General features: G+C 38.3%; 2 protein-coding genes across 9 annotated transcripts in view; both read left to right on the forward strand.

Moving 5' to 3' along the window:
• zer1 (zyg-11 related, cell cycle regulator) overlaps positions 1-975 on the forward strand; it is a 24,684-nt gene extending 23,709 nt beyond the window's left edge. For all 3 annotated transcript variants that reach the window (XM_051412287.1, XM_051412288.1, XM_051412289.1), the window contains exon 16: positions 1-975. This exon is cut by the window's left edge and continues 3,945 nt beyond it. The gene's annotated coding sequence lies outside the window, so the exon portion shown is untranslated.
• Positions 976-3,770: 2,795 nt separating this feature from the next.
• LOC127370358 (endophilin-B2) overlaps positions 3,771-27,707 on the forward strand; it is a 34,960-nt gene continuing 11,023 nt past the window's right edge. Inside the window, exons 1-9 of one of the 6 annotated variants that reach the window (XM_051412352.1) lie at positions 3,771-3,922; positions 10,195-10,336; positions 11,145-11,156; positions 13,838-13,966; positions 15,921-16,054; positions 17,316-17,408; positions 23,059-23,121; positions 27,437-27,460; positions 27,584-27,673. In XM_051412352.1, coding sequence (XP_051268312.1) covers positions 3,860-3,922; positions 10,195-10,336; positions 11,145-11,156; positions 13,838-13,966; positions 15,921-16,054; positions 17,316-17,408; positions 23,059-23,121; positions 27,437-27,460; positions 27,584-27,673 — 750 coding nt within the window. In that variant the 5' untranslated portion in view covers positions 3,771-3,859. The remainder of the gene's footprint in view (positions 3,923-10,194; positions 10,337-11,144; positions 11,157-13,837; positions 13,967-15,920; positions 16,055-17,315; positions 17,409-23,058; positions 23,122-27,436; positions 27,461-27,583; positions 27,674-27,707) is intronic. The other 5 variants (XM_051412354.1, XM_051412353.1, XM_051412356.1 and 2 more) reach the window with 5 other exon arrangements.

Raw genomic sequence — 27,707 nt, forward strand, 5'->3', positions numbered from 1 at the left:
CACTAGTTTATAAAGTTTTCTCCTCCAGTTGTAAAACGTTCTGGTTTGGATGAAGCAGGTCTGGTATATTGCACAGTGGTCAGTAATATGTAGCACACTGGCAGCACAGTGTGTGTAGCTCGAGCTGGTTCCCAGTGTCAACCTCTGTACAGTGTGTCACTCCTACATAAACACAGTGGAGGATTATGTTCACGAGTGATGCCTGATGCCTGTTTTTTAAAGCTATTCCATATCAGTTGTGTCAGGTTTCCTCACTGACTTCTTGGTTCTCATGTACAGTTTTTCTTTGTGTGATTTATGGGAATCTGATTGATCACAGCTCTGTTTCTATCGCTCTTTCACAGTCATTGGTGGAAATGAATGTTCAAGTAGGCCGTGGTGTGAGATGAAAAGCTTTATTAGAGACTCACTTGATGTTTCTGCCTGGACCTCCAATGTGTGGACATGAAGAGGATTTACTTTCACATATGATCAAAACAAAATCTCTGTTGACTTAGTCATTCTTGAGAATCAGTGTTTTATTACAGATCCTAGTAAAGGTGTGAACTTCTCTCTAGGGAAAGTAGATGATCAGTTGGAAGTCAGTGAATGTTCCAATTTCTGCTTTCCAGGAAGAAATAATGTCTAGAGCTGAAAAAACCCATGAGTGAGAGCTGCTGTTGGGGTTTGATTGTTATTTATAAAGATGTATGTGCTGAAAACAAAACAAAAAATAAGAAAAATAAGTTAAAGTGAAATAATGCTTCAGGAGAACTGCTGTGTCACAAACTGTATCTACTAATTTCACAATGTTTTCTGAAGTCTGTCGACACTCTGGTATTGATTTCTTTTGTAACTGCTGATAAATGTAATCCAAAATGGAATGAGGAATATTTGATCCGAACATTATGGAATTCCAGTTTTTCCTGATCTAAATAGTACCAGGCCATTAGTGTAAAGATATGAATAAGCAATAAAGATGGAGTGGTTCAAAAACGGGAATGTTGTGTTATTTTTCTCTCTTTGCTGCAGGTTGTTGAACTACAGTAGAAATACAGTATCATCAGTTCCGTACATTATTTGACCGTTCCCAAGCCCTGCTCCTTTTGAGAACGTCCACTTCCTCCTTCCCTGTACTCAGATATGCTATGTGCTAGGCTAGTCTATGTAGAAAAGACAAGCACATTTTGAATATGGTTAAAAGATAAAAGTGACATATAGCTTAGCTAATGCTAGCTAGCTCCTCTTGTTATTGTTATTATTATTATTATTATTATTATCAGTTTGTGGATACTGCTGGAAACTGTGACTTTCCCCTTGGGGATGAATAAAGTATCTATCTATCTATCTATCTATCTATCTATCAAATGCTAGCTAACTACCTAGCTAGTCTACATTAATTGTTAGCAAGCCAATTAGCGTTTTTTACTAACAGTACCAGTAGGTAGGTACAGCTCCTATTAGATGTAACTATATATATATATATATATATATATATATATATATATATATATATATATATATATACACATATATATATATATATATATATATATATATATATATATATATATATATATATATTTATGATTATATATAAGATTGTTAAAAATAATAAAAAAGACATAATACAGACAGAATTGTATAAAAAGTTCATAAATATCAGGAAACCTCTTTTCTGATCAATATTCACAGGAAATAATAATAAGACTATATATGTGTGTGTGTGTGTGTGTGTGTGTATTGTCTTTATAATTGTTTCTTTTTTGTTTTGGGGCTTTTGATTTATGGTAGCAGATTATTTCCTGTGAATATTGATCAGAAAAGAGGTTTCCTGATATTTATGAACTTTTTATACAATTCTGTCTGTATTATGTCTTTTTTATTATTTTTAACAATCATACATAATAGGGTATTTTAAAAATTGTTACTAATTCCACATACATACTCAAATGAATGAATTAGTCGATCTACACAGTTAGCATTAACCCTAGTGGTGTCTAACTGTAGATATTTTGGTTTTATTTGTTCAGGTTTTGAGATCTGTCTGAGACACCTTATATACTGACTGCATTAGGAAAAGTAGCTGCACATGAAAAATGTCATATAGGATTTTTATAAAAATAACTTTTTGCCGTATTTGTTGAAACTATGTCACTCACTGTATCCTGACAGTAGTTGAAGAGATAAATAATCTGTGAAACAATCCGGTTCCTCTGGCTCCTCCTAGTGCTCATAATGGGATTTACAAGAGTCCAGCCGGCCTGAACAAAAACAACCAATCAGAGCAGAGAAAAATAGAACGATGTTTTGGGCTGGTGCCTAGAAGATAGATGATTGTTGAGGACCTGGGAATTAATCTCAACAATCAGCTGCCTTTCTTTGCTCTGATTGGTTGTTTTTGGTCAGGCCGGCTGGATCCATCAGGAGGAGACAGAGGAACCGGAATATTGAAAGTTTCAGAGAATATATTATTATTATATATAATGTGATGAAATGATTTATCTGTTGTAGAACGATAGTAACCTTTAACCTTACATGGTGTCCTAATCAATAATAGCGTTAGCTAATTTTAACGTCAGTTCATGTTATAGAGGGGCCAATAATATAACTTATATAATTCTCCCACCTTCTATTTCTCAGGGACATTTGTAAAGATTAGATCTATTCAGCAGCTGTTTACATTATTTGTATTTATTATTGGTTAGCTATCGTTGCTCTGCTTGTAACAGTCAGTCAGATGCTTTTCCTTTCACACACCTTTATATATTAGAGTTGGAAGCCTTGTTGTTTGTTGTGTTACAGTTCAGTATTGTCTAAAGTGTGTTTATAGTGTTAAACTTTACAGCCATGTTAAAGTGCACATCATTAATGTTAATCCATTCAATTCAATTCAACAATAAGATTAAATCTAATCTAATTTGTATATCAGAAGAAATTGCACTGTGTATCATTCATGTACAGTACAGTGAAAGTAATGCATCTCTTAGGTTTTTCATTTTTATTATTTAATTTTATTCCTGGAATCATTTCTTTTATTATTAGACTGTAACACCCAACTCTTCCTGTTACAGTGGCTGCTGCTGAGAGAAGATTCTCCAAGCTCAAACTCATTAAACCTTACCTCAGATCTGCTATGATGTAAGAACTCAGTGGACTTTCCATCATAAGCATCAATCATGTGGTCTCAGATCAGTTGTCATATGATGTTGTAGATGACTTTGCTGCAAGAAAGAGGAGGAGAGTACAACTGTAGCAGGGGATGTGAGGATGACTAGGTGGTGGTGTAGTTTAATTTATTTTATCACTTGTTTACAGTTTTTATTTTATAGGTGGTTACATTTTATGCTTTGTGTGGGCTATTTATATTTCTTGTATTATTTATTTCTAATTTATTATTTTCTTAACTGTTTTGATTGAGCAACTTGTTTCTCTAAAAATAAAATAAAATGTCAAAGACAAAGCTATTCAGTTTCCTGCGTGAGTCAATGTATGTATATAACTGGCAGTGGAATTTACTGCGATGCACCTAAAATCTGGCCTTGGGCGCCAAATTGGTTAGGGCCGGGCCTGAATGCATGCAAACATTAACATTCTACTAGTCCCCTATGATCCAACTGTTCTGTGCAGACACATGTAGATGTGTAACCAGAGGCTATGGGGGAGGTACAGCACATGCGTCAGGGCGTCAGGGGGAGGGGCAGTTGTGACTTGCATCCCGGTGCTGTGGTCTCTTTAAACGCAGGGCGGAGAGCAGATTTCCGATCGTCCACGAAGCGGATTACTGCGTCTGCAGCTACATCATCTCAGCTGATCCGGAGGATTCCCTCTGCAGGGAAACAAACAAGCCCTGCCTGTATGCTCAGCTCTGTACGCCACCATGGATTTCAACGTCAAAAAACTGGCTTCTGATGCAGGGGTCTTCTTCACCCGAGCTGTGCAGGTAAGCCGCAGATGGTCTGCGGGACCTGCGGGGAATATGTGGGTTGATTTACCGCCTCACTGTAACTGCGTCCTGCAGGGGTGGAAGAGAGCCGGGGGCCACGGTGCTGGGTTTCTACCACCCTCACAAAGCAGATGATTGTGTTGTAAGCGGATGCAGCTGTAAAGATGAAGTCGGCTGTATTTGGTCGTGTAGTTTGATGAGCGCGGCCAGCGCTGTAAGCCGATAAAGGTTTGTCCAGCCTCGATCCATTATTGATGGCTGTGATCGAGTGTGTCACCCATGTGACAGCAGCAGACTGCTCCCCTCCAACTCATCCACAGGAAAGGGCTTCTCTATGGAGCTGGCGCATAGGCTCCTCATTGTACAGGCCTACTATAGGTTATATTATTCACGCCTTCTTGCCCCCATTCCTTCTGTGTAGTGGATAAAACTTGACACCAAACCACCTTTAAAAAGTGTCCATTTAATTATTTCTTTTGTATTACGAGCTGTACAGGATTAGGATAACTAGACCTGCTTCCACTTACATACAGTAGCATCAGTTGAGTAATTCGGCACCCACATAATACACTAAAAAGCTCTTATTTAAATTAAATGATAGTTTTTTTTATCATTTGTTCTGCCTAGCATTCCCTTTTAAAAATACATTGCATACAGCGGTAGTTTAACAGAGTAAATACACATTAATCCTTTTTTTTCTCTTTCTACTTTTATTTGGCATTATTACTTATTTTTCAAAGTAAATCATCCCCTGATACAGGATATTATGAATGATTTCATAAGAAAAAGGAAATTCTATAAATAAGGGTTGCAATTCCCAGATTCCCAGTGGGGTACTTGTGCAGTTGCCAGGGGTATGTAAAAGATTGTGGAGTAACTCAACAAATTAAAATTCAAAATATAAATTACAATTAAATTAGAAACCAACATATTGAGTCAGCTCTAACACCCAAATCCTGATCCTTCCTAAGCCCCACCCCTTTTGGTACATTGGTCAACAGTAAGCTAGGCTAATCTGTGTTGGAAAGACAACCACATTTTGAAGATGGTTAAAGATAAAAGCGACATATACAGTTTATAGTCACATCTTAAGTCAGCTAATGTTAGCAAAATGCTGGCTAACTAGCAGCTAACAATTGATGTAGAATAGCTAGCTAGTTATCTAGCGTTTTGATACATTAGCTAACTTAAGATGTGACTATATATAACGTTTGTTGCTTTTATCTTTAACCATTTTCAAAATGGAGAAAGTTGACTGAGGTTGGTCAGAGCCCGTCTACGGAGAGCCTGGCCTCTCTCTATTAAGTCCCATTGTACCGAATACTGGTTGCAGTTCCAGCAGAGCTCCACTGGGGGCGCTCTCCCATCAGTGCAGAATGAATGGGAGCAGATGGAGCTAGACGGCTACATTTGTCTCTTTCACCTGATTGTGGTTGAGAAATCTCAGATGTGATTGTAGTTTTTAAAGTTCAACATGGGTTATAGGTCGAAAGTTGAATGAACGAGTTCTTATGTCCTTTAGATTTCTTACAGGACGAGTTGTTGTTGCCCATAACGCGCTAGCATTCTGCTAATGAACGCTGATTGGTCAGTGAAGGACTGATTACGACCAGAGATCCCGCTTGATGGCATCGTGGCATCCGAAGCGGGACCAGAATGTTAAGGCGGAATTTTTTGCCCAAGTTTTTTTTAACACAGCAATGTGTCATTTCTTTGCATCCCCTTTTGAATGCAACATTCAAATTACTAGACAAAAAATGATATCCTGAGAAAAGTGGATTTTGAGGGGTATATCTCCATAGACCGTGAGCGCCCTCATATGGAGCCAGAGTGGAACTGCAACAGTTCATTAGGCATTCTCTGGGTTGGTTCTGACAGAGGATTGCTCAACTGTTATTGGAGCACAGAGCAAAAAGGGGCGGGGCTTAGGAAGGTATACTTGAGAGTGCATTAAAACTAGTTTCTAAGCAAGCAGATAAGTCTAAATAGTTAAAGCTCAATAAAACTAAAAATTAACTTTAAACTTAACTTAAAAATAAAGTTGGAAAAAAATAAAATGGAAAAAAAGCTAGCTAAAAATGTGTTTAAAACATCAAGCTTGTGGTACATGAAAAAACCTTATATCCACTTTTATATTGTAAATGCTGTTCTATAAGATCCACTTTAACATCAGCTCAAATGAACACATTTGGAATTGTGGATGAAGGGGTCCTTGAGCTCATCTGGCAGGACTACATGTACAGGGTACATCTGAAAAAATGTCTGGGAACCACTGATGTAATTAATAAACGTATCCATATGCCCTGATCTGCAGTATACTAGATCACTTTAGGTACAGCTCCTTACAACAATAACAGTGGATCTGAGGGAACATTCACTTCCATTGTCACCATTTGTATGCTGAATTAATCTAAACTTCCTATTGATAAGAAAACAGCCTTCATTCCTGTTGTGTCGTGAATGTCTATGTGCTGAATATCAAGAGAGCTTTAAAGTAGAGGATTTTACAAGGCATTTCTTGCAAGGGCTGTGTGACATTCCCATTATCACTGACAGCCTGCATATAGCGTGTCTGACAGCCTCTATTAAATAAATGTGGTACTGCTGTAACTACATTCAGGTCAGATCTGAAACAGACCTGTGTAGGTATGAAAATAAATTATTATGGCAGTTGTATCTGTTTGCAAGAGGGCTGTGTTTAATCAGGAAAATGTTTGCTCTCAAATGAACACCTGGCACAGCAGCTAACTGTTAAATTGTAAATTCCATAGAACCATGAGACAGATTGTGTTAGCTGCTATAGCTTCATTTCTGACCACTTTCTGCAGTATTTGATTGAATAGATCCATGAATGCAACAAGTGCATGTCACTTTTCTGGAGGCATTGTGGGAAACACAGGAAACCACTGGCTGCATAGGAAGTAGGCGAGACACACTGAAAAACAACAGAATAACTCCTGGAATGCACTGAACACTACATAGGCAACCAATGATATTTACCATATTTACTGTTTTTATATTCCTCCATACAACTGTAGAATGAGCCAGGGCGGGATAAACGATTAACAATAGAATATTATATTAACTAACTATTCATATCTGCAGGGATGTAGAGGTGTACTCCAGGCTGCAGGGATGTAGAGGTGTACTCCAGGGTGTGTCTGCACACAGTGACATCACTGTTGCCACTTTACCACGCCCATCGCTGATGCAGGATGTAGGCTTCTACACTGCAGCAAGCGCTGGCTTTATTTCAGGTTATAGTGTTTTAGTAGGTTGTTTTTTTACCGCACGGTTGAACTGTTGGGCTGGTTTGAAGGAAGGGAGAATTTTCATATTTTCAAGGTTACACTTTGTTTTGTTGCACTGTAGGTGGATTCTCTCAAAAAGCATTCTTTTTAAAAAATGTCCACATTGACGGAAAAGACCAGCATATAATCTGTTCATGTTGATGTTCTCACAGTGCTAGCAGTCAATGAAGTTCTAAAAAGTGCCAGCCTCCCATGACCTGGACATTAGTAGTTAAAGGGTTAATCAAATCCCCAAAAACTAATTACCCACAGTGAACCTGGGGCCTTTGGGGTCCCTAAGGGTCCAATTTGGAGTCTGCAAATCCAGCCTCTGCCTGTCTCCTTTAGTCCCTTCTGAATTCTTGTTTTTTAAGAAGTCAGAAGATGTGACGTGTCATTTAAGCTCATCCAGTAAGCCGTTGTGAGTCAGGCTTTTTGCCTGCTGTTTTATGACATTGATGGTGAATTCCTCAGTCATCTGTGCGTCTTTAAAGTCCAGCTGGCTGCTGTCAGTCAGATCTGGCAGCCAGTGAAGAAAGCTGAAGAAGTCAGGCAGCCCTGCCTCATACCACAGATGGGGTTTTTTGGCCTGTGTTATAAAACACAAAGTCTGCAGCAGAAGTGGGTGTTCTCATCATTTATTGCACAGTTGGACATCACAGTTGGTGACAACAAGTAGCTCTTTATTGCTACTGTGTTGCTACTTTCTCATATCATTTTTCTGCACTTATTTCTCTTTTTCTATGAATGTTGTAACGTTATTGAATTCACTTGACTTTTATAGACCCTTATACAACATACTGTAAATACAAATCCAGACATTCTGTTAAACAGCTCCAGACCAGGATGGCAAAGTCACGACCCACCCTACTCTGCCTCTGATTGGCTTACCCTAACCAATCCCACTCCTCATGCCTAAACCTCACCAACCCACCAATGAAGGCAACGAGTACTAGCCAATCAAAAATATCGGCTTCCCAAGCTTATACATCAGCTGATATTGGTTAATTGCAGCTGCATCTGTATTAATGTAATCATGCTATCATGTCATCATGCTAACATGCTGATGTAAAGCAGGTATAATGTCTGCCATGTTCACCATTTTAGTATATTGTGTTGTGTTAACATTTGTTGTATAGCACTAAACACAAAGCTGAGGCTGATGGGAATGTATTGGACAAATTAGCATTTTCATTGGATGAGGGCACTACATGATACATGAAAGGATCACCAGATTTATTACATACACCTGAAAGCTTGAAGCTCAAGTATTATTATTATTTTATTCACTTGTATGTATATATTTGATATGGTTCAAATGTTTGGGGTCACTTAGACATGTCCTTATTTTTGAAAGAAAAGCATTGTTTTTTTCAATGAAGATAACATTAAATTAATCAGAAATACAGTCTAGACATTGTTAATGTGGTAAATGACTATTCTAGCTGGAAACGGCTGATTTTTAATGGAATATCTACATAGGTGTACAGAGGCCCATTTCCAGCAACCATCACTCCTGTCTTCTAATGGTACATTGTGTTAGCTAATCGTGTTAAAAGGCTAATTGATGATTACAAAACCCTTGTACAGTTATGTTAGCACAGCTGAGAACTGTTGTGCTGATTAGAGAAGCTATAAAACTGGCCTTCCTTTGAGCTAGTTGAGTATCTGGAGCATCAGCATTTGTGGGTTCGATTATACTCTCAAAATGGCCAGAAAAAGAGAACTTTCTTCTGAAACTCGATAGTCTATTCTTGTTCTGAGAAATGAAGGCTATTCCATGTGAGAAATTGCCAAGACACTGAAGATTTCCTACAACGGTGTGTACTACTCCCTTCAGAGAACAGCACAAACGGGCTCTAACCAGAATAGAAAGAGAAGTGGGAGGCCCCGGTGCACAACTAAGCAAGAGGACAAGTACATTAGAGTCTCTAGTTTGAGAAATAGACGCCTCACAGGTCCTCAACTGGCAGCTTCATTAAATGGTACCCACAAAATGCCAGTCTCAACGTCCACAGTGAAGAGGTGACTCCAGGATGCTGGGCTTCTAGGCAGAGTGGCAAAGAAAAAGCCATATCTGAGACTGGCCAATAAAAGGAAAAGATTAAGATGGGTAAAAGAACACAGACATTGGACAGAGGAAGATTGGAAAAAATTGTTATGGACAGATGGATCTAAGTTTGAGGTGTTTGGATCACACAGAAGAACATTTGTGAGACGCAGAACAACAGATGCTGGAGGAGTGCCTGATCTCTCAAGCATGGTGGAGGTAATGTGATGGTCTGGGGCTGCTTTGGTGCTGGTACAGTGGGAGATTTGTACAAGGTAAAAGGGATTTTGAATAAGGAAGGCTATCACTCCATTTTGCAACACCATGCCATACCCTGTGGACAGCGCTTGATTGGAGCCAATTTCCTCCTACAACAGGACAATGACCCAAAGCACACCTCCAAACTATGCAAGAACTATTTAGAGAAGAAGCAGTCAGCTGGTATTCTGTCTGTAACGGAGTGGCCAGCACAGTCACCAGATCTCAACCCTATTGAGCTGTTGTGGGAGCAGCTTGACCGTATGGTACGTAAGAAGTGCCCATCAAACCAATCCAACTTGTGGGAGGTGCTTCAGGAAGCGTGGGGTGAAATTTCTTCAGATTACCTCAACAAATTGACAGCTAGAATGCCAAAGGTCTGCAAGGCTGTAATTGCTGCAAATGGAGAATTCTTTGACAAAAGCAAAGTTTGAAGGACAAAATTATTATTTCAAATAAAAATCATTATTTCTAACCTCTTCAATGTCTTGACTATATTTTCTATTCATTTTTCAACTCATTTGATGAATAAAAGTGTGAGTTTTCATGGAAAACATGAAATTGTCTGGGTGACCCCAAACTTTTGAACGGCAGTGTATATATATCTTATTAGCTGTGATTAAAGTTATGTGCCTGTGATGTACACTCAGCATCCTAACTTTGTCTCCCAGTTCACAGAGGAGAAACTGGGCCAGGCTGAGAAGACAGAGCTTGATCCTCACTTGGAGAACCTGATCACTCGGGCTGATGGCACCAAGAACTGGACTGAAAAGATCCTGAGACAAACAGAGGTGCTCCTGCAGCCCAATCCAAGTAAGAGAAGAAAAAAAGATGCGTCATATTTTCCCTTCTGGTTCCATATAAAAAATGCCTTTAATTCCTTTAAAAATCTAATTAAACAAGGTTTTGTTTGTTGTTTTTTTTTTAAATTATTTTTCTTACTTATTTAAAGCTGCAGTAGTTAACTTTTATGAAAAAAATAAAGTCAAAAAAGTCATAATCTCTAAAACTTTGGTTTGGAAAGTTGGAAGGATGCTTTCTGTTGGTGGCTTGAAGATAGTTGATTGTTGAGTCTCATTCCTTCCATCGATATTTGACGACCTGAGAATGAGACTCAATAATCAACTATCTTACTTGGCTCTGATTGGTTGTTTTTGTTCAGGCCCGGTAGATTTTTGCAAATACCATTAGGAGCACTAGGAGGAGCCAGAGGAACCAGATTTTTTTTCACAGATTATCTGTCTCATGTTCCAATGTCAGGATATAGTGAAAGTTTCAGTAAATATGAATGAATGAATGAATGAATGAATGAATGAATGAATGAATTCTTAGATGGTAACCAGAAGGCAAGAGATGACATTTGTCACCTCTGGGACTCCATAGATATTATTTTGAACAAATCTTTTGTCACATTTTAATTGTTGTTTGTTGAATATTTTGTTCATTTTGAAGCTCTCTTTTAGCTCAGTGACACAATTTTGTTGCCAAGCTACTTTGATTATAACAGTTCATAGTCCTGCATTAATCTGTAATAGACTTAGAATAAATAGAATCACAGATGGATCTTGGAAGTAATGTCTAACGCTTGATCTTTGTATTCTTTTAACCCTCCATGCTCCAGTTGACCACACTGGTAAGTCATTTTCCAGAGTGCTATGTAAGGAAAGTGTGAACTCACTGTGACAGACAGTGTAGCATACACAGACCTACCATACACTGATGTTGAAACTGAAGCGTGAAAAAGTGAACAGTGCTGCACAGTGAATGGACGGACTGTGCACACACAAACAGGTGTTAAATTACTAATGACCGTTCCTGCAGGTAGACAAATGATAGCACTTGTCTGACGGGATACAGCCAATGCTGCCTCATGGGTAAATTCTCAAATAAAAGCAGGTGTTCTAATGGTGCAATAGATCTTTTCCACAGCAGCCAGTTTGATATGACATAGTAGGGTAAACACTGGTGTTACCAATGATACTAAATAAATTCTGTTACATTCAGGTCAGCCAGAGTCAGGCTCAAAGGCTCTGCTACACTGAATGGAACCTGACCTTGACTGAGTAGAGTTAAACTTACAGATAGCCCGTCTTGCTGAAGAGGTGGGCATGATCATGGTACACTAATTAATTTATTATGGGAATGTCCCACAGTACAGGTTTCATGGCGTGCTGTTCATGAAAATGGAAGGCAGATTATAGGCCAAGATATTCCTTACAAACGTAGTCTATATGTTCTGACCAATTTATTCATAGTCACACATTGAATATGCTCCACATTGCTGTGGTCCTGAACCCCTATGCTCAGGTTTTAATGTTATTAAAATTATACCTTTTTTATTGTATACATGTCCATTATTATTTAAGTCTACTTTTTCTGTTCCTACAATTGCCCTATTGTTTAAGGTTGTTGTGTCTGTAAACATTGAGGGATGTTAACCTGTGCTATAATGATTTGCATGGTGAGTCAGCATAATGTCTAGGCCTATTTCCACAGCAATAATTCCATCAATATAACAACACAGTCACGTTTCTGTTTTGCTTTTACGAGAAATACTGTTTTTACTCATTATTACTTATACTTTAAAAAAAAAAAAAAAAAAAAAAAAAGGTAGGTTGGGGATAGACGGCATCTGGGTCCAGACCAAAACCAGTGATCTGGATGACTTTTAAGCATATTATTTCCTGTTCAGGGAACTTTTTATATAGTTTTCTGTCAGTATTATGTATTTTTATTAAATAGTTTTTTAACAATCATACAGACTTAATAGGCTTTTTCTTTTCTTATCTTGTCTCTGACACTTGGTCTTTGTTCTATTAGACATTTTATTTTACTTACAGGTTGGGAACTACTGTGCTACAGTATATAACAATATATGGAAAACAGAAAATAAGACATGCAAAATATATCTGCTACAGTATATAATAAAAGTGTAATAAATCAATACTAATAATGAGTACTAATAATGCTGAGAACTGGATGCCTGAATAAATGCGCTAATGAAAGACAGAGCAGTTTACTGTATAATTGCAGTATTAATGACGAATGAATGAATGAATAAACCAGACTATTGCACATTTGAAGGGCAATGCTACAAGTTGGTGAAGATGAGCAGGAGCAAATGCAACAAGCTGCATGCACTACAGCAGGTTAACAAGGGGTGTGGCATCCTCCTCATATCGTCTACCGGTAACACAACCATCAATGAAATGCTTCCCCGCCTCTGACGAGATACAAATGTATGACTCCTGACAACCGCCAACAAGCAGAATATGGATATTTTGTAGGCGAGACGTTGCTGAGGGAGATGTCGTAACATCATTAGGAATGTTACTCTTCTACTCAAACAGAATATTATTATTATTATTATTATTATTATTATTATTATCATATATATTTATTTTATGTAATAGTAGTTACAATGTGGAAGTGAGAAAAAACAAAAATGCAATTTTCTCAACTTTTTGTCAAAAACAATTTTATATAATGAAAATGACCAACATTCAAGTACTGAAAAAAAAAGAATTAACAGAGTTGGGATAAAATGTTTTTTCTGTATAAAAATAGGGGCTCTGTTTTTTCTTTTGATGTATTCACTGTTTACATATTCATAGAACATAATATTCTGTGGGTCTTGAAAGATTAGTGAATATGACCAATAATGCTGGCAGTGGTTGGTAACTTAAAAATAATACTCTGGCAGGGACGTGTGCTAAAAGCTACCCACTGGGCCGCTGGAAGGCTTTCAGTGAGAGACTTCTGTGCAGGAAGTGTCGCTGCTGTTGACTGCAGCTTCACAACGATCCAAAACCAACAAAATGGAAATCACTAAAACTAATTAGTGAGTGTATGACATGACTCCTTTGTTGTAATGATGGAATCAGCGCTGTGGAAGTGTGCAACATATTAAATTTTATTTTATTAAGAGTTGAATTTGCGTTAAAGCAGTGGTTCCCCCCTCTAGGGGTTGCCCAATCTTCATGGGGGGTTGGCGAGGGCTTCTTGATTTCAAGGCGTGCTAGAAAACTTAAAGAATATACACTGCAGGCCTATATCTCAGCATTTGGTTCACTTCTGTGAAGAAAAGTAAATGTAAAGGCAATTTTCTAATAGAACAATGGCCATGTGTCATGGTCAAGAAAACACTTAATGTTTAGAAAAAGGGAGCCTATTAAGTCTTTATGATTGTTAAACATGATAAAGATGCATAATACAGACAAAATTGTATAAAAAGTTCCTTAAAACGGAACAAAATGTATCCAAATACTTGAGATTTTGGTGTCCTCAGTTTCAGAGCGATCTCTTTATCTCCAGGTGCTCGAATAGAGGAGTACATCTATGACAAGCTGGACAAGAAGCTTCCCTCCAAGGCGACCAACGCAGAGCTGCTGGGCCAGTACATGCTGGAAGCTGCCAATGATTTTGGTCCAGTGACGCCATACGGTCAGTAGAGCTGTTACTGAAACTGATACTGGCAGTTGAATGGTGAGACTTTGAGCATGGTGTCTGCTCGGTTCTTATGAAGTCCTGGAGGGCTGGGGGGCCTCTCTATTAGAAATGAATTTAATAGTTGAAAGTGTGGTTGATAATTTAGCAGCTGTTGAAAGCATATGTGAGTTTTTATATGAACAGCAGGGTGCACGGCTCAAGATGTGATCTATTTGTGCCTGGAAATGGCGGCTTTCCCTAATCACGTGAGATCAGGTTCAGTGTTCTGGGTCCAGATTCTTTAAAGTAAGAATTTAAGTAAAATTTTTCATTTTTGACACCAGAGAGGAAATGGAAGTGGAAGAGTTATTTTGAGAAGGGTCCAACTGCAGCCTGCCCTCCTGAAGCCCCTAGTGAGTCAATGGGAGTTGAGCACGACCTCCATAGTAGAGTTCCGTATGGAGTAAGCTATCAGTCCACCATAATCTGTTTGTGAACAAGTTTTCGGTAAGAAATAAGCAGTCCAGTTGCTGAATCTTCACTCATATTAGATCTTGGCCTAATTTAAAAGTTTGTTCTGACTTTAGTGAGGAAAAGGCACAACTGCACTACCGGTGTTATGGTTTAAAGAGAGACCCTGTTAACCACTGACCTTTGGGCCAAAAGTGTCTGTGGTTACTCACAGTGACGGCAGCTGCTGCTAACCGAGCTCTTGAATTAAATGATCAATATTTATCTTGAGGAATTTGACCCCATAAGATTTGTTTTTTTCAGTTTGTTTGCCACATTATAAGAACATTATGAGCGGTGAATGAGTCTTGCTGAGCACAACTTTACGTACATAAAAGTTTGGTGCAGATATTAAACACTGATGAGGGTGTATTTCAATTGGTTAAAGTAAAATTAAAAACTTTTAGAAGGACAGCTGGGGGTCTAATGTGTTTTCAACATTTACCATCACTATGAGCAACGTTTCTGCCGAAAGTCACCAGTCATATACTTCAGATAATATAAATATACTTCAGATATTTCATATAATATTCTGTGAACTATATGAACAGGCTATTGACTTCTGAAAGAAAATACAATAATACCTCTGACCAGCAGGGGGCAATGATACATGCATGAGAGGGGCCTGAGCAGGGAGCTCCAATGTGCTGCAGTTGGACCCTTTTGGATATTTTACCAACTGTTATGGACAGCAAGAATATCACTGGACAGTGCAGTAGCTGAAGTCAAACACACACGCACACACACACACACACACACACACACACACACACACACGTAGATGTACTATGTGCTTTATTTTACACTCCTCAGTATTCCCTATTTTCATTAACTTGACAGAAAAGCATCAGTGGGAATAGCACGTTGTCTAAATGCTTCCAACCGTCAGTTTTAGGGATGCACAATATGGATTTTTTTTAACCAATAAGATAAGAGACAATTTCACATTTTTGTATTTTAAAAAGGAGTTCATAACCTGTAGTTTTTGCACATCTAAGGGTAAGAAAGGCTAAGCTGTAATGAGCAAAGATGATTTAATATTCCGTAGTTCTGGTCTAACCAAATCTAACTGATATCACTATAACAAAAACAAACATGTTCTGACCCTTTAAATGTTCATTAATTTTTTCTAGTAAAGTACATAAAAAAACATAAAAACATATCAAATATTTCACACAAGAATTCAAAATAGATAATTATTATTCTTGACAGATAATTTATAGGCTGTAATTTACATTATCTGAGAAATACAAAATAATATGGTAAATGAACTGTACTTGTATAGCGCCGCTCAAACTTTACACTACGTATGTCATATTCACCTATTCACATACCTATCCCTAGTCGTATTTTTCCACTGCCTTCTTCGGAATGACAGAAACATCTGCTGCTTCACATAACTTTAGAGTTTCAGTCAGGTTTGACATCAGTGTGTAATACAAGTGTGCATGTATTGTAGGCAGCACGCTGATCACCGTTGGAGAATACCAGAAGAGGCTGGGAGGAGCCGAGCGTGAGTTCCTCCACACCTCCGCTACTACGTTCCTCACTCCCCTACGGAACTTCTTGGAAGGAGACTGGAGGACTATATCAGTAAGTCTGACTAATTTTCAAAAAATTTTTAGTTGAAAAGCGTTCAAATAAGGCCGGTGAAACAACATACCATACAATGATTGAAAGTTAACATTTAGACTGTATTTCACTGTGATTTTCAATACTGAAATTTTCATCCTCTATAATGTGCAAATAATAGATTATTGTCACTTTGGAGTCTAAAAGCACATCCAAATTTCTCAGTTAAAGCCAGTATAATATAAAAACTTGGCTCATGCAACACAAAATATACTTCCATCACTTCTTTATACTATATTATTTGACTTCCTAAGGCCTTTTTGGTGCTTTCAGGCAGAAAGACTGAAGAGTAACATTTTTATAGAAAATATTTGTAATATTTCACTGACAGTAGCACATGAGACAGATAATCTGTGAAGAAATCTGCTTCCTCTGGCTCTTCCTAGTGCTCCAAGCGACATTTGCACGAATCCACCAGGCCTGAACAAAAACAACCAATCAGAGCCCAGAAAGATACAAAGATGTTTTGGGCTGGGAGCTTGAAGATAGCTGATTGCCGAGTCTCATTCCCAAAGCGTCTATATTTGACACCCTTGGAATGAGACTCAACAAACAATTATCTTCCTTGGCTCTGATTGGTTCGTGCAAATCCCATCAGGAGCACTAGGAGGAACTCAGGAACCTGATGTTTTTCACAGATTATCTGTCTCAAGTACTGCTGTCAGGATATAGTGAAAGTTTCAGTGAATATGACAAAAAGTTATTTTTTTATAAAAATGAACTAAGGTAGCTTTAATGTAAGGAACTTCTCCCATTATGCTGGAAGCTTGTTTTTGGCAGCACACAGTCCATATAGTTCAGTTCTTTGTGTATACCAAATTTCCCCTACTACTGACAGAAATACCTTCACATTAATCAACATCGCCTCTGTCAACTTACAACTGAACAAAAGATCAAAATTATTTAACAGATTTGTGTTTTGTGACACGTTGATGTTGTCCTAGCTGATTGGAAAAGAGGTGGACCCAGTATCACCCAGTTTTCAACTAAAAATCAACGTTAACATTAAAATCCCAGTTGGCGCTCACTGGGCATTCACTATTTTAAGTCCTTGCTGCTTCAAAGTGTTCATATCAATGCCATCCAAGTGAGGAGAAGGACTGCTTTTGTGCTGTTTCCTATGAAAGCTCTTTTCATACAGAGTTAGTTGCCTTACTGTGTTAACCTTGTGGTGCAAGGTTTGTACCCTTCTTTCTGATTGGATCCCTCCTGTCCTCTGCAGAAAGAGAGACGACTGCTGGAGAATCGACGGCTGGATCTTGACATCTGCAAGGCCCGCCTGAAAAAAGCCAAGCAGGCAGAAGCCAAAGCAGCGGTGAGATAAAATTTCACATTGTCGATTTTGTTGCTGCTGTTGTTTTTCCTTTCTTTTTCTTCCTCCTCCTGTTATCTGTAATAGTATTTGAATCACAGTAACCATGACACCAGCAGCAGCTAACTTCTCCATCTGTCCTCCATTTCTCAGAAACAGCAATAATAGTGAATATAACGCCCACTTTTACTGTTTAATGTTAACCCTCTTAATAATCTATTAATACATTTCTTTGGCCACTTTGGAGCAGCAGAAAAACCTGTGAACACAACACTGACATATTATCAACTTATTAAGCCACACTTTTACATATGCAGCAGTTAGAGAGCAACATTAGCGTTCGTTTGGAGTTGTGTTTGAGTCCACCTGATGAATGTAAGTCCAATATTTACTCTCTTTTAGCTCAATCTTTGGTCTGAATCGAAAAATCTTCGGTGGAATGCACTAAACTCAAGTATTCTGGTCAATCTTCATGTGATAGGTTTGAAGAAAAATCGCTAAAGAATATTCCATATTTTTGTTTTGTCCCTGCTCTGAAAAGGCCTTTAAACTGTAGACCGGATCTTGGCGTGACATCTCTGTGTCTTATTATTAAACCTCCACTGATTATTATTTTGTAATATTAATACTGAAAAAACTGACCACGTAATGTGAGAGGGGTAATAATACCACAATCACGTAGAGTTATAACCCAAATCTGCAGCTCTATGGAGCTTTTAACCTCTTGTAGCTTATAGTTTTGGTTTTATGGCAGATTGTTGAGCTGCAACTCAAGAATGAGTTTATTGCGGTTAGATATCTAAAACCAAAAATCTAAATGAATATTTTTAGGCCAAAAACAATTCATTGAGTGTCCACAAACACAACAGTGACAGGGTGATAATGTTGCTTTGTATCTACTGGATGTGGACATCTGGCAATTGTTTGCTAGCAGATTAGTCATCCCAACTTTATAAGCCAGGTACATGATAGTGGCTGTATATCTGTCAGTGACAGTAAATGTATGTTTTCCTGACCCCTAGTGGCCAAAGATTGATGAATACAGCTTTAAAGGGGAACTTTGGCAGATTTTTACCCTAGTCTTGATCACTAGAGGTCACCGAGTACTGTCGATAGGAAAAAGAACGACCAAAACCGGTGCGGGCAAACTGGAGTTCCTGCAGCTAATGGCCAGAGCTCCCAGTTAGTTATAATACACTTTCTGGGGGCATATCCTAAAGAGTGCCTTTTGCTCCTCTTAACAGACACAAAATGCATTAAAATGTCTGTGCAACATGATCAGGGCCCTTACGTGACAACAACATGCCTTTTCAACTCATACGTTGTGCAGAAACCGTACAAAACAGTACTGTCACCTACCTGTTTTTCCACCGCTCGCTTCACCGAAAGCCCAGAATAATAACACAGCGGGGCCGGCTGAAGAGAAATGCCATTCCGAGGATGAAGACTGCTGCAACCACTGTGGAGGTAATGTTATATTCATAACTTCATTTAGCTTCGTTTTGGCAGACACGGCTTGAGAAGGGATGTGCGGCAACACATTTTTGAGGGGAAATAAACTTTTTTTCGTTGCGAAGCCATTATCTCCGTGATCACATAGTACTTGTATGGGAGTTTGCACATCCAGCTGAAGAACAACTAGCCACAACTGCAGGATCTCATGGTCATGGAAAGGTAGACGATGAAAGTGTAGGCACTGTACCTTCTCATTCTGTTGCCACCATTTGGAAAGGCACAAACGCGAACCATTTCTTCTCCACAGTAGATCAACAACACACGTTATTCTTACTCCAAGCTTCTTCCCTTGTGAACACCTCCGATCAACAATCTCTTCTTCTTCTGCGTTTATTATTATTTCACTTGTTGGAGGGAAACGCAGAAGAAGAAATTGTTGCAGGAAGTGTGCAAATCGGAGAGTAGTGTGTGAAGACATGGACATTTTTGAGGGGGAAATAAACTTTTTTTCGTTGTGAAGGCATTATCTCTGTGATCGATTATTCTGGGCTTTCGGTGAAGCGAGCGGTGGAAAAACAGGTAGGCGACAGTACTGTTTGTACGGTTTCTGCACAACGTATGAGTTGAAAAGGCATGTTGTTGTCACGTAAGGGCCCTGATCATGTTGCACAGACATTTTAATTGCATTTTGTGTCTGTTAAGAGGAGCAAAAGGCACTCTTTAGTTTATTCCCCCAAGAAGTGTATTATAACTAACTGGGAGCTCTGGCCATTAGCTGCAGGAACTCCAGTTTGCTCGCACCGATTTTGGTCGTTCTTTTTCCTATCGACAGTACTCGGTGACCTCTAGTGATCAAGACTAGGGTAAAAATCTGCCGAAGTTCCCCTTTAAAGTTGACAAAGGATGATTGCAGCTCGTATGATGCATCTTGTGCCAGCTGTTCTCCACTTGTACATTATAAAACTGAAAAAAGCTCAAAGAAGTCAAGTATAACAATATCACAAGCAGGAAGCACACAACTTTAATTTGGAAACAACTACATTTTCAAATCAGGTCATATGGTCTTGCTTTCTTTGAAATAACCTTTGCAGTTATTTTGCTCCATTTGTATTGCATCAGGTTGGTTGTTTCTTTAGATGGCATGGCTGCACTGACCAAACTGCCACTTAAAATGCTCTAAAAGATTTTCACATGGCTGCCGTATCATCAGTGATTCTGCCTGCAGTGCCTGTTGCATGTATCTCTCTTCAAAAAGCTTTTTAATGCCTTGCGCTGACCATGAGACGCTTGGTCTGAAGCTGTCACACCTTCATTCCAGAACAGTGGGCTCAAAGTAAGATGATGGAGTAGCACACTAAGGTTATTATACTTTAAGGTCCAGTGTGTAACATTTAGAAAGATCTACTGTCAGAAATGGAATATAATATTCATAGGTATGTTTTCATTGGTGTATAATCACCTGAAATATAGGAGCGCTTTCATTACCTTCGAATGACCTGTTTTTATCTACAGAAGAGAATGGACAAACTAAATACTGGTTCTAGACAGGGTCTTTGTTACTATTCAAGTTTCACGGCCACCGTAGCTAGATGCCACTGAATCCTAAACACCTAATCAAGTCCTTTCACTAAAACTAAACTAAAACCTTTTAGTGAACTGAAATAAAAATACAAGGTAGCTGAAATCTAACTGTACAAACTAAAGTTAAATAAATAAATCGTCAAGTTGGTCAAGTTTGCCAACACAATAAGCATGAGGAGGCAAGGGTGTATTTTTATTGAGACTGCCTATAGTCTCAATAAAAATAGCCTAATACCTATTCTGAACTTCTTAAGGGTCCAGTGTGTAGGATTTAGTGTAAATCACAGCTCCATCACTGCACCCTCCTCCTCCTAACAGCCCTATCTAGATCCAGTGTTTGTTTGGTCTGTTCTAGGTTACTGTAGAAATGTGGTGCCTCTCTAGATAAAAACAGCTCATTCTAAGGTAACAAAAACACAGCGATTCCTATATTCAGGTGATTATACACAAATGAAAACATACCTATGAATATTATATTCCAATTCTGACAATAGATCCTCCTAAATGTTACACACTGGACCTTTATATAGTCATGCCAAAATAAGCAACACCAACGCACATTAAAACTGCTCTGTTCAAAACATGTCATAAAAGGTCAAAGAAAGAGAAAAAGAACAATATTGGTTTTATTTATTGAAATAAAACCATTACATTACATTCCTAAAGGGACATGGAAAAAAAAAATGAAACATTTCTAGTGCGCACTAGATAGTATCTAGTGCGCACTAGAAATGTTTCATTTTATTTTTTTTTCCATGTCCCTTTAGGGGCTCTGTACATTCCTAAATAAAATAAAATAAAAAAACAAAACATAACATACCGAAAAAAATTTGACTGGGCTGTAAAATAAAATAAATATAATGCTCATCTTCACGCTTTTGGCACAGGGTTGTCTCCCACATTGCTTTTTAATTTCTAATCTATTTTATGTCACTACATTTGGGCAACATTAGCTAGCTAAAAACAGCAAAATATGTTTGTCTCTACCTGATGATGTGCTGTGAGTAGCGTGGTGATATTCAAACATAATTGTACATTGACATTATTATTATTTTATTTGTATTATTATTGTTTGTTTTATGTGAATTCTTAAACACAATTAGTAAAATAAGTAGTTCTAAATTACAAAAAAAATAAAGGTGTAGTAAGGGATTCTGGAGAAGGATAGTAGATTGTAAAGTCTCATCCCTTGTGTCAAATACCAATGCTTTGGGTTGGTGCCACCAAGAGTTCTCTCTCCTGATAATATGTGAACGGGATACCAGTAAAGTGTATTCTCTGTTTACTGTAGAAAGGAAGGACTGGGAGACCATGTTACTGACTGAACACTATATCAGTGATGGCTGTCAGAACGCAGAGCTATTTAAAGGGACATTGTGTAGGAATTTCTCCCATCTAGCGGTGAAATTGTATTTTGCATTCAAACGAATAATGCTCTCTAGTGCCTCACGTTTTCAAATGCGTATTGCAACTACGGTAGCCGTTATGTAAATGGTAAATGGTAAATGGACCTGTACTTGTATAGCGTCTTTCTAGTCTTCCGACCACTCAAAGCGCTTTTACACTACGTGCCACATTCACCCTTTCACACACATTCACTCAGTGATGGCAAAGCCCATCCAACAGAAACTAACATTCACACACTGATGCACGGCATCGTGAGCAATTTTGGGGTTCAGTATCTTGCTCAAGGATACTTCGACATGTGGCACCAGGAGCCGGGGATCGAACCCACAACCTTCCGATTAAGGAACGGCCCGCTCTGCCTTTGAGCCACAGCCGCCAAGAAGCCTACCTGTTGAGGAGAAAGCAGGCAACTTCAGCGTCCCTTTGAAAGTCTTTCTCCTTCATTAGCTCTTTCCACCTGGGAAAAGCTACCCCGATGTTTTCCCTTGTTTTTTGAATTTGCCGGTCACGTTGCCTTTTTAATTCCCTTTTTCGCTTTTTTGGCGACGAGGATTCCTTCTCCTGTGGCTCGGCATAAGTATGATCCTCCATTATGAACTAAAGTGCAGTGCAGACTTTGAAATGTGCCGGGGCAGAGACAAGCGCCTCTCACTGATCTCCTTCTCCATTATAGCTGGTTTCAGTCACGTGACGCTGGCTCTGAACGAAAAAAGGGGTGGTGATTAGCTAGACAGGTAGGCTAGTGCTTTATGTCCCTCTCGGTGATTATAGTTTTTCAAAATGGCGGAACGATATGGAAGCCTCCATGGACTGGCCCGTCCAATGTATATAGAGATAAGAAATTCTTCGCTTACGAGGATAAGTCAGATCATCGGCAGAGGTCATTTTACACCAATGAGGACACATTTATGAATGAAGACATTGATTTTAGCTAATAAAATACTTAAAACTACACAATGTCCCTTTAACACTTATTTTAAACAAAACCAAAAAAATCACTTACAGCACTTTTTTTAATTTTTAATTTTACTGCCCACTAGATAGCGCTCTGAGGACCACCACTGCTGTTCTAAATCATTTTAACTTGCTACTTCTGATTTGTTTTCTTTATGCTAATGCTTTTGGCGAACTGTCTTTGTTTTTCTGCTTACTGATTGTAACTGCATGACTGTGCCAACATGTGTTTCCTCCTCCCTGCTCTTGTTTGTAGGCTGCACCTGATTTTCAGGAGACAAGGCCTCGCAATTATGTTCTGTCTGCCAGTGCATCAGCGGTAAGAGTCCACAGGAAACCAAACGACAAACACAGCATGAGCTAGGCTAACATGCTAATGAGCGTACAGCACTAGAACACTTTGTGGACTTTTATGTGCCATTTATCCTTACGATGGACACCGGTAGACTAACAAAATGTTAAAGCACACTATGCAGCTTTTAAATAAAGAAATGACTCTGTTAAAAAAAAAAACTGTACCTGACATTACCAAGTCAGTTGCTGACTTTACAACTTTCTCAACTACTTTCATGCTACGTCTTAGCATTTACCATTCCCGTATACTCCCCTCCTGTGGCGACAGTGGCTGCAGTTCAGCAAAAGTTAACTAGACTCACTTTAAAGCAACAACATTCTCAAATGTGCCTGAGACACAAGTCAGACACAATAGTCTTCTGCCTCTTCTTTGTTAAGGCAGCAAAACGTAACATTTCACAGGTGTGGAGATTTGTTTTAAATGTATTGAATTACTCAAGCCATTGAAATGAACTAAATTTAACAATGCTGAGGACTGTGAACACCCTTACATGTAACTAAATACTATATATCACACGGAGGATGCACCCAGAATCTTGTCAACGCGTCGCACTGCAGTGTTGCCTACTTGTGGTGTTTGTGTATTTAGACAGCATGGGGTGGCGGCTATTAAATAACTTTAAGATGTTATACATTTTGAATGATTTATAGTTCGTAAGTAAATGATGTGAAAGGGCTGCATTGCTAATACTTGAACAAGGTAGGCTTGTCAGATATAACAGCACTGTTGCATGATGTTTGCAACATAAATATGATACTTATGAGCATGTTTGTGCATGTTTTATTTTTGTTGTTTGAACTGAATATTCATCATTTACATTTTATTTTACAAAAAACAATAAGAAACACTGTATATTTTGAATGAACCAGATTTTAAGCCATGTGCAGAAGCTCTACACCCTATGATCTGAAAGGACTAAATTGAGTTTTATAGTTAGTATAGCACTGGTCATAAGAGCAAATATAGATATACTGTACAAGAGAGGTATGGTGGCCCTGAAGTGCCAAACTGTTTACAAAATCAGTTAACAACAACATTTAATCAGAAATGGCTGTTGCTAGCTGTGGTTTAGAACAGCTTCAGCTAAACTGTAACTTGCCGAGGTTAGGATTAGGGATAGCTCTGCCCACGCATCTGATTCAGAGGAGTATTGCAAAACTTATGTTAATAATGAGTAATGCTGATTTTCCATTTCAGCTGAGGACAATGCACGGTGTGTTTTATCAGTCATAGTCTAGTTGTGCTTTTGGCTGTCACAAAAATAATTTTTTATCAGACTGTACTTTTAATACAGATATAATCCTATTGTAATACACAGTGTCCTTACAATCCACTGCATTATCAATAGCCTGTTACGTATATTAGCTTACATTAAAAGCAGAGAATTGGTCATTATAATTTTCTTTTTCTGTAACTTGCAACCTCAGTAGCAATACAATGTAAAAATACTCAAGTCAAAATCTTACTTAAGAAAACACAAAGTATTATTCTATTAAATGTTCTCCTTGAGTGAGTTGCAGTAGGACAGACACAGCAACCACAGGTGCACTTTAAAGAGAACAGAGAAGTGGGTTTGAAGAGATCGTGTGATTTTGCTCATACAATAGTTCAAACCTAAACAACTACAAGCCATCACCTTCCCACTTCCTCTGTCAGAGAAAGTAAATGTAGACATCAAATCAGATTAAGGAGCTTCCAGTGAAAATTGGTTGTGTTTTCTGTGTTGCTGTCGTTGCAAATTGTGATTCTTTGTGTTGGCTGTGTTACCAAATCAGCTGCAGAGTGGCTGGGAGAGCTGGGATGTGGCTGCAGATCCCAGTGTATCCGAGCAAAGCAAGGTGGTAAACATCTGTCAGCAGCGGTCAAATAGGATTAGAACCTTTTATGTTAATTTGTGGAGGTCAAGATGCAAGAACTGTTGTAGTCAGTCTCCAGTGAGTTAGTGTGTGTTTCTCTCCCACCCCTTGTCCTACCTGATAAGGCCTTGTGGTCACTTTGCCCTTTTGTTTGGAAAGAACTGAGATACTTGGCTGAAAAAAATTACATGTAAGTGGTAAGCTTTCAAGTGATACATAAATGAAAATGTTTGATGAGGACTGGCAGCACTATCACGTAGTCTAAAATGTGGCCATAACGGATCTGTAAATTCATTTATTTTTTAAATTAATCTGAAATAATGTGTTAAACCTGACAGCATTTGACACCAAACTGGGGTAGCCAGGCATTTGTCACCCCTCTAGAACTGCCCCTGCCAGGCAGTTTGACTAAAAAGTTACATCAAGTTCATAAGTCAGTTTCAGATTTAGTCACTATCCTTGTAAATCATAAAAAAAAATATTTTGTTTTCCACCTGCCATATCAAAAAAGCATAAAGTAATCTCCTGGTATTCCTGGAAGTTTAGAGAAGCAGTTTTCCACTCATTTAAACACCTGGAAATGGATTAATAATTATTATAATAATACATTTAATTTATAGAGCACTTTTCAAGAAACTCAGACACTTCACATAAGTTAAAAAGGAAAAGAAAAAGATCATAAAAACAACACACTAAGAAATTATAGCTATATCTACAACACTCAACAATGAATTTATCATTAAAAGCAGTTCTGAAAAGGTGGATTTTGATCAGTGATTTGAAGTTGGATGGATCAGTACAGTCTCAGATTTGATTGGGGAGATTAAAATGACAAATATCCTGGAAATAATCTATGTTGTCCTTGAAAACTTTAATTGTATTTTAGCCCTGCACTCAGACCTATGACCTACTGGTATAACAAGAAAACCCCTAAACAATTTCCTGGAAAGGTCCTGGGAAATTATTTGTTAAAATGTGTATGAGCCCAGACTAATATTTTCATGAAGTGTATACAATGGGAAAGATGCTTTCTCATAATAATGCATGTTTACCACAGGGGGGTGCAATACCACAGCCATTCCAACATCTGTGGAGTGTAGAACAAAGGTCACATTCAGTTCAGGCTGGCAGCCAACAACAACAGCTGGGAGACACAAATATTTCACTGAAGTATTTATGTTACACTCAAGTCAGATGAGGTTCTGTCTTCATTTTTTATTCTTATATGTATTATTACATCTCTGATTGCACACACTCTCTGAGAAAAATGTTCTTTGTAAAGTTCACAAAATTTTAATTTCAACAAAATTATCATTTATCGTGGCTAAAATGTTTACCACTGCAGGCCTGATTGAAGCCTGGTTGAAACCTCAGGAGTCAGACATCAGTTCAGACTGAACATTACAGCCCCCACAGTCACAGCAGCACATAGTAATTATACAGGTATGATGAATAAAAGTGTAGCAGCAAAGACCCCCAACCACAAAAAACCCTAAATGAATGTGTAGTTAGTATGTAGTTATGGGACGGCAGTTCTGAAGGAATGGAACAGATATCTGGCCCGACTCACATAGTTTAATTCAGTTTTTCATTATTGGTGTTAGATTGGTGTTAGATTGGTGCAGATTGTGTTTCTACAACTGTAGTGGCACACACCAGGGTGTATCAGTGCACTGTGACATCACTTGAGTGTGGTTACTTACACTTTCAAGATGGTTTGGTAATTTGTTGATCTGTTTTATTTTAAAATATAAAGCTGCAGTAAGTCATTTTTATTAAAAAGAACCTTTTGTCACATTTGCTGAAACTTTCACTATATCCTGACAGTAGTTTGTGAGACAGGTAATCTGTGAAACAATCAGGTTCCTCTGGCTCCTCCTAGTGTTCCTAATGACATTTGCAAGAATCCACCAGGCCCGAACAAAAACAACCAATCAGAGCAGAGAAAGACAGTTGATTGTTGAGTCTTATTCTTAGAGCATCAAATACGGACACTCAACATATGTTAGCATATAACATATCTTTGTTGCTTTATTAATTTTAATGCAGGTATATTGTGGGTTAGGTATGTGGTGTAACCTGTACAATGTAAATAGACATTGTCTGATACTGATGACACCTGCCCCACAGTACAAAAATAACTGACATATGGAGAAATATTTTAATTTTAATGTTAAATTATCTTGAATTATCTTAATAAGATAAAATAAATTAAGTAAACTCTGTTCTTAACTGACTCCAACATTTTTCTGAATTTGGACTGGCAGATCTGTTTTACCTTGCTTAGTTCCCCTCATAGATTAAGACTGGCTAAATTGAAGCACACACATTGCAGTTTATTTATTTATCAACATAATGTGTTGTTTGAGTCTGAGAAAGTTTCATGACTGCTTTTTTTTCTGTTCTTATGCTGCTTCTCTCAGCTGCTCAGTGAGGAGGTAGACAAAGTAAGTACTTCCACAACGGGAAGGTGTGTGTTGCTACCTGTGTTTGTGTCCGCACTTCTTGAGAAGCAACACATGTACAGCCCTTCCAACACTTCCTTCTAATGTATGCATTTCCACCTGCAGTCAGAGCACGAGCTGCGCGTCGCTCAGACAGAGTTCGACCGACAAGCTGAGGTCACCAGACTGCTTCTGGAAGGCATCAGCAGCACACATGTGAGTGTACCACGTCCATTGTGGACGTGTTGTC

This window comes from Dicentrarchus labrax, unplaced genomic scaffold (genome assembly GCF_905237075.1).
Source record: "Dicentrarchus labrax unplaced genomic scaffold, dlabrax2021, whole genome shotgun sequence".
NCBI lineage: Eukaryota > Metazoa > Chordata > Actinopteri > Moronidae > Dicentrarchus > Dicentrarchus labrax.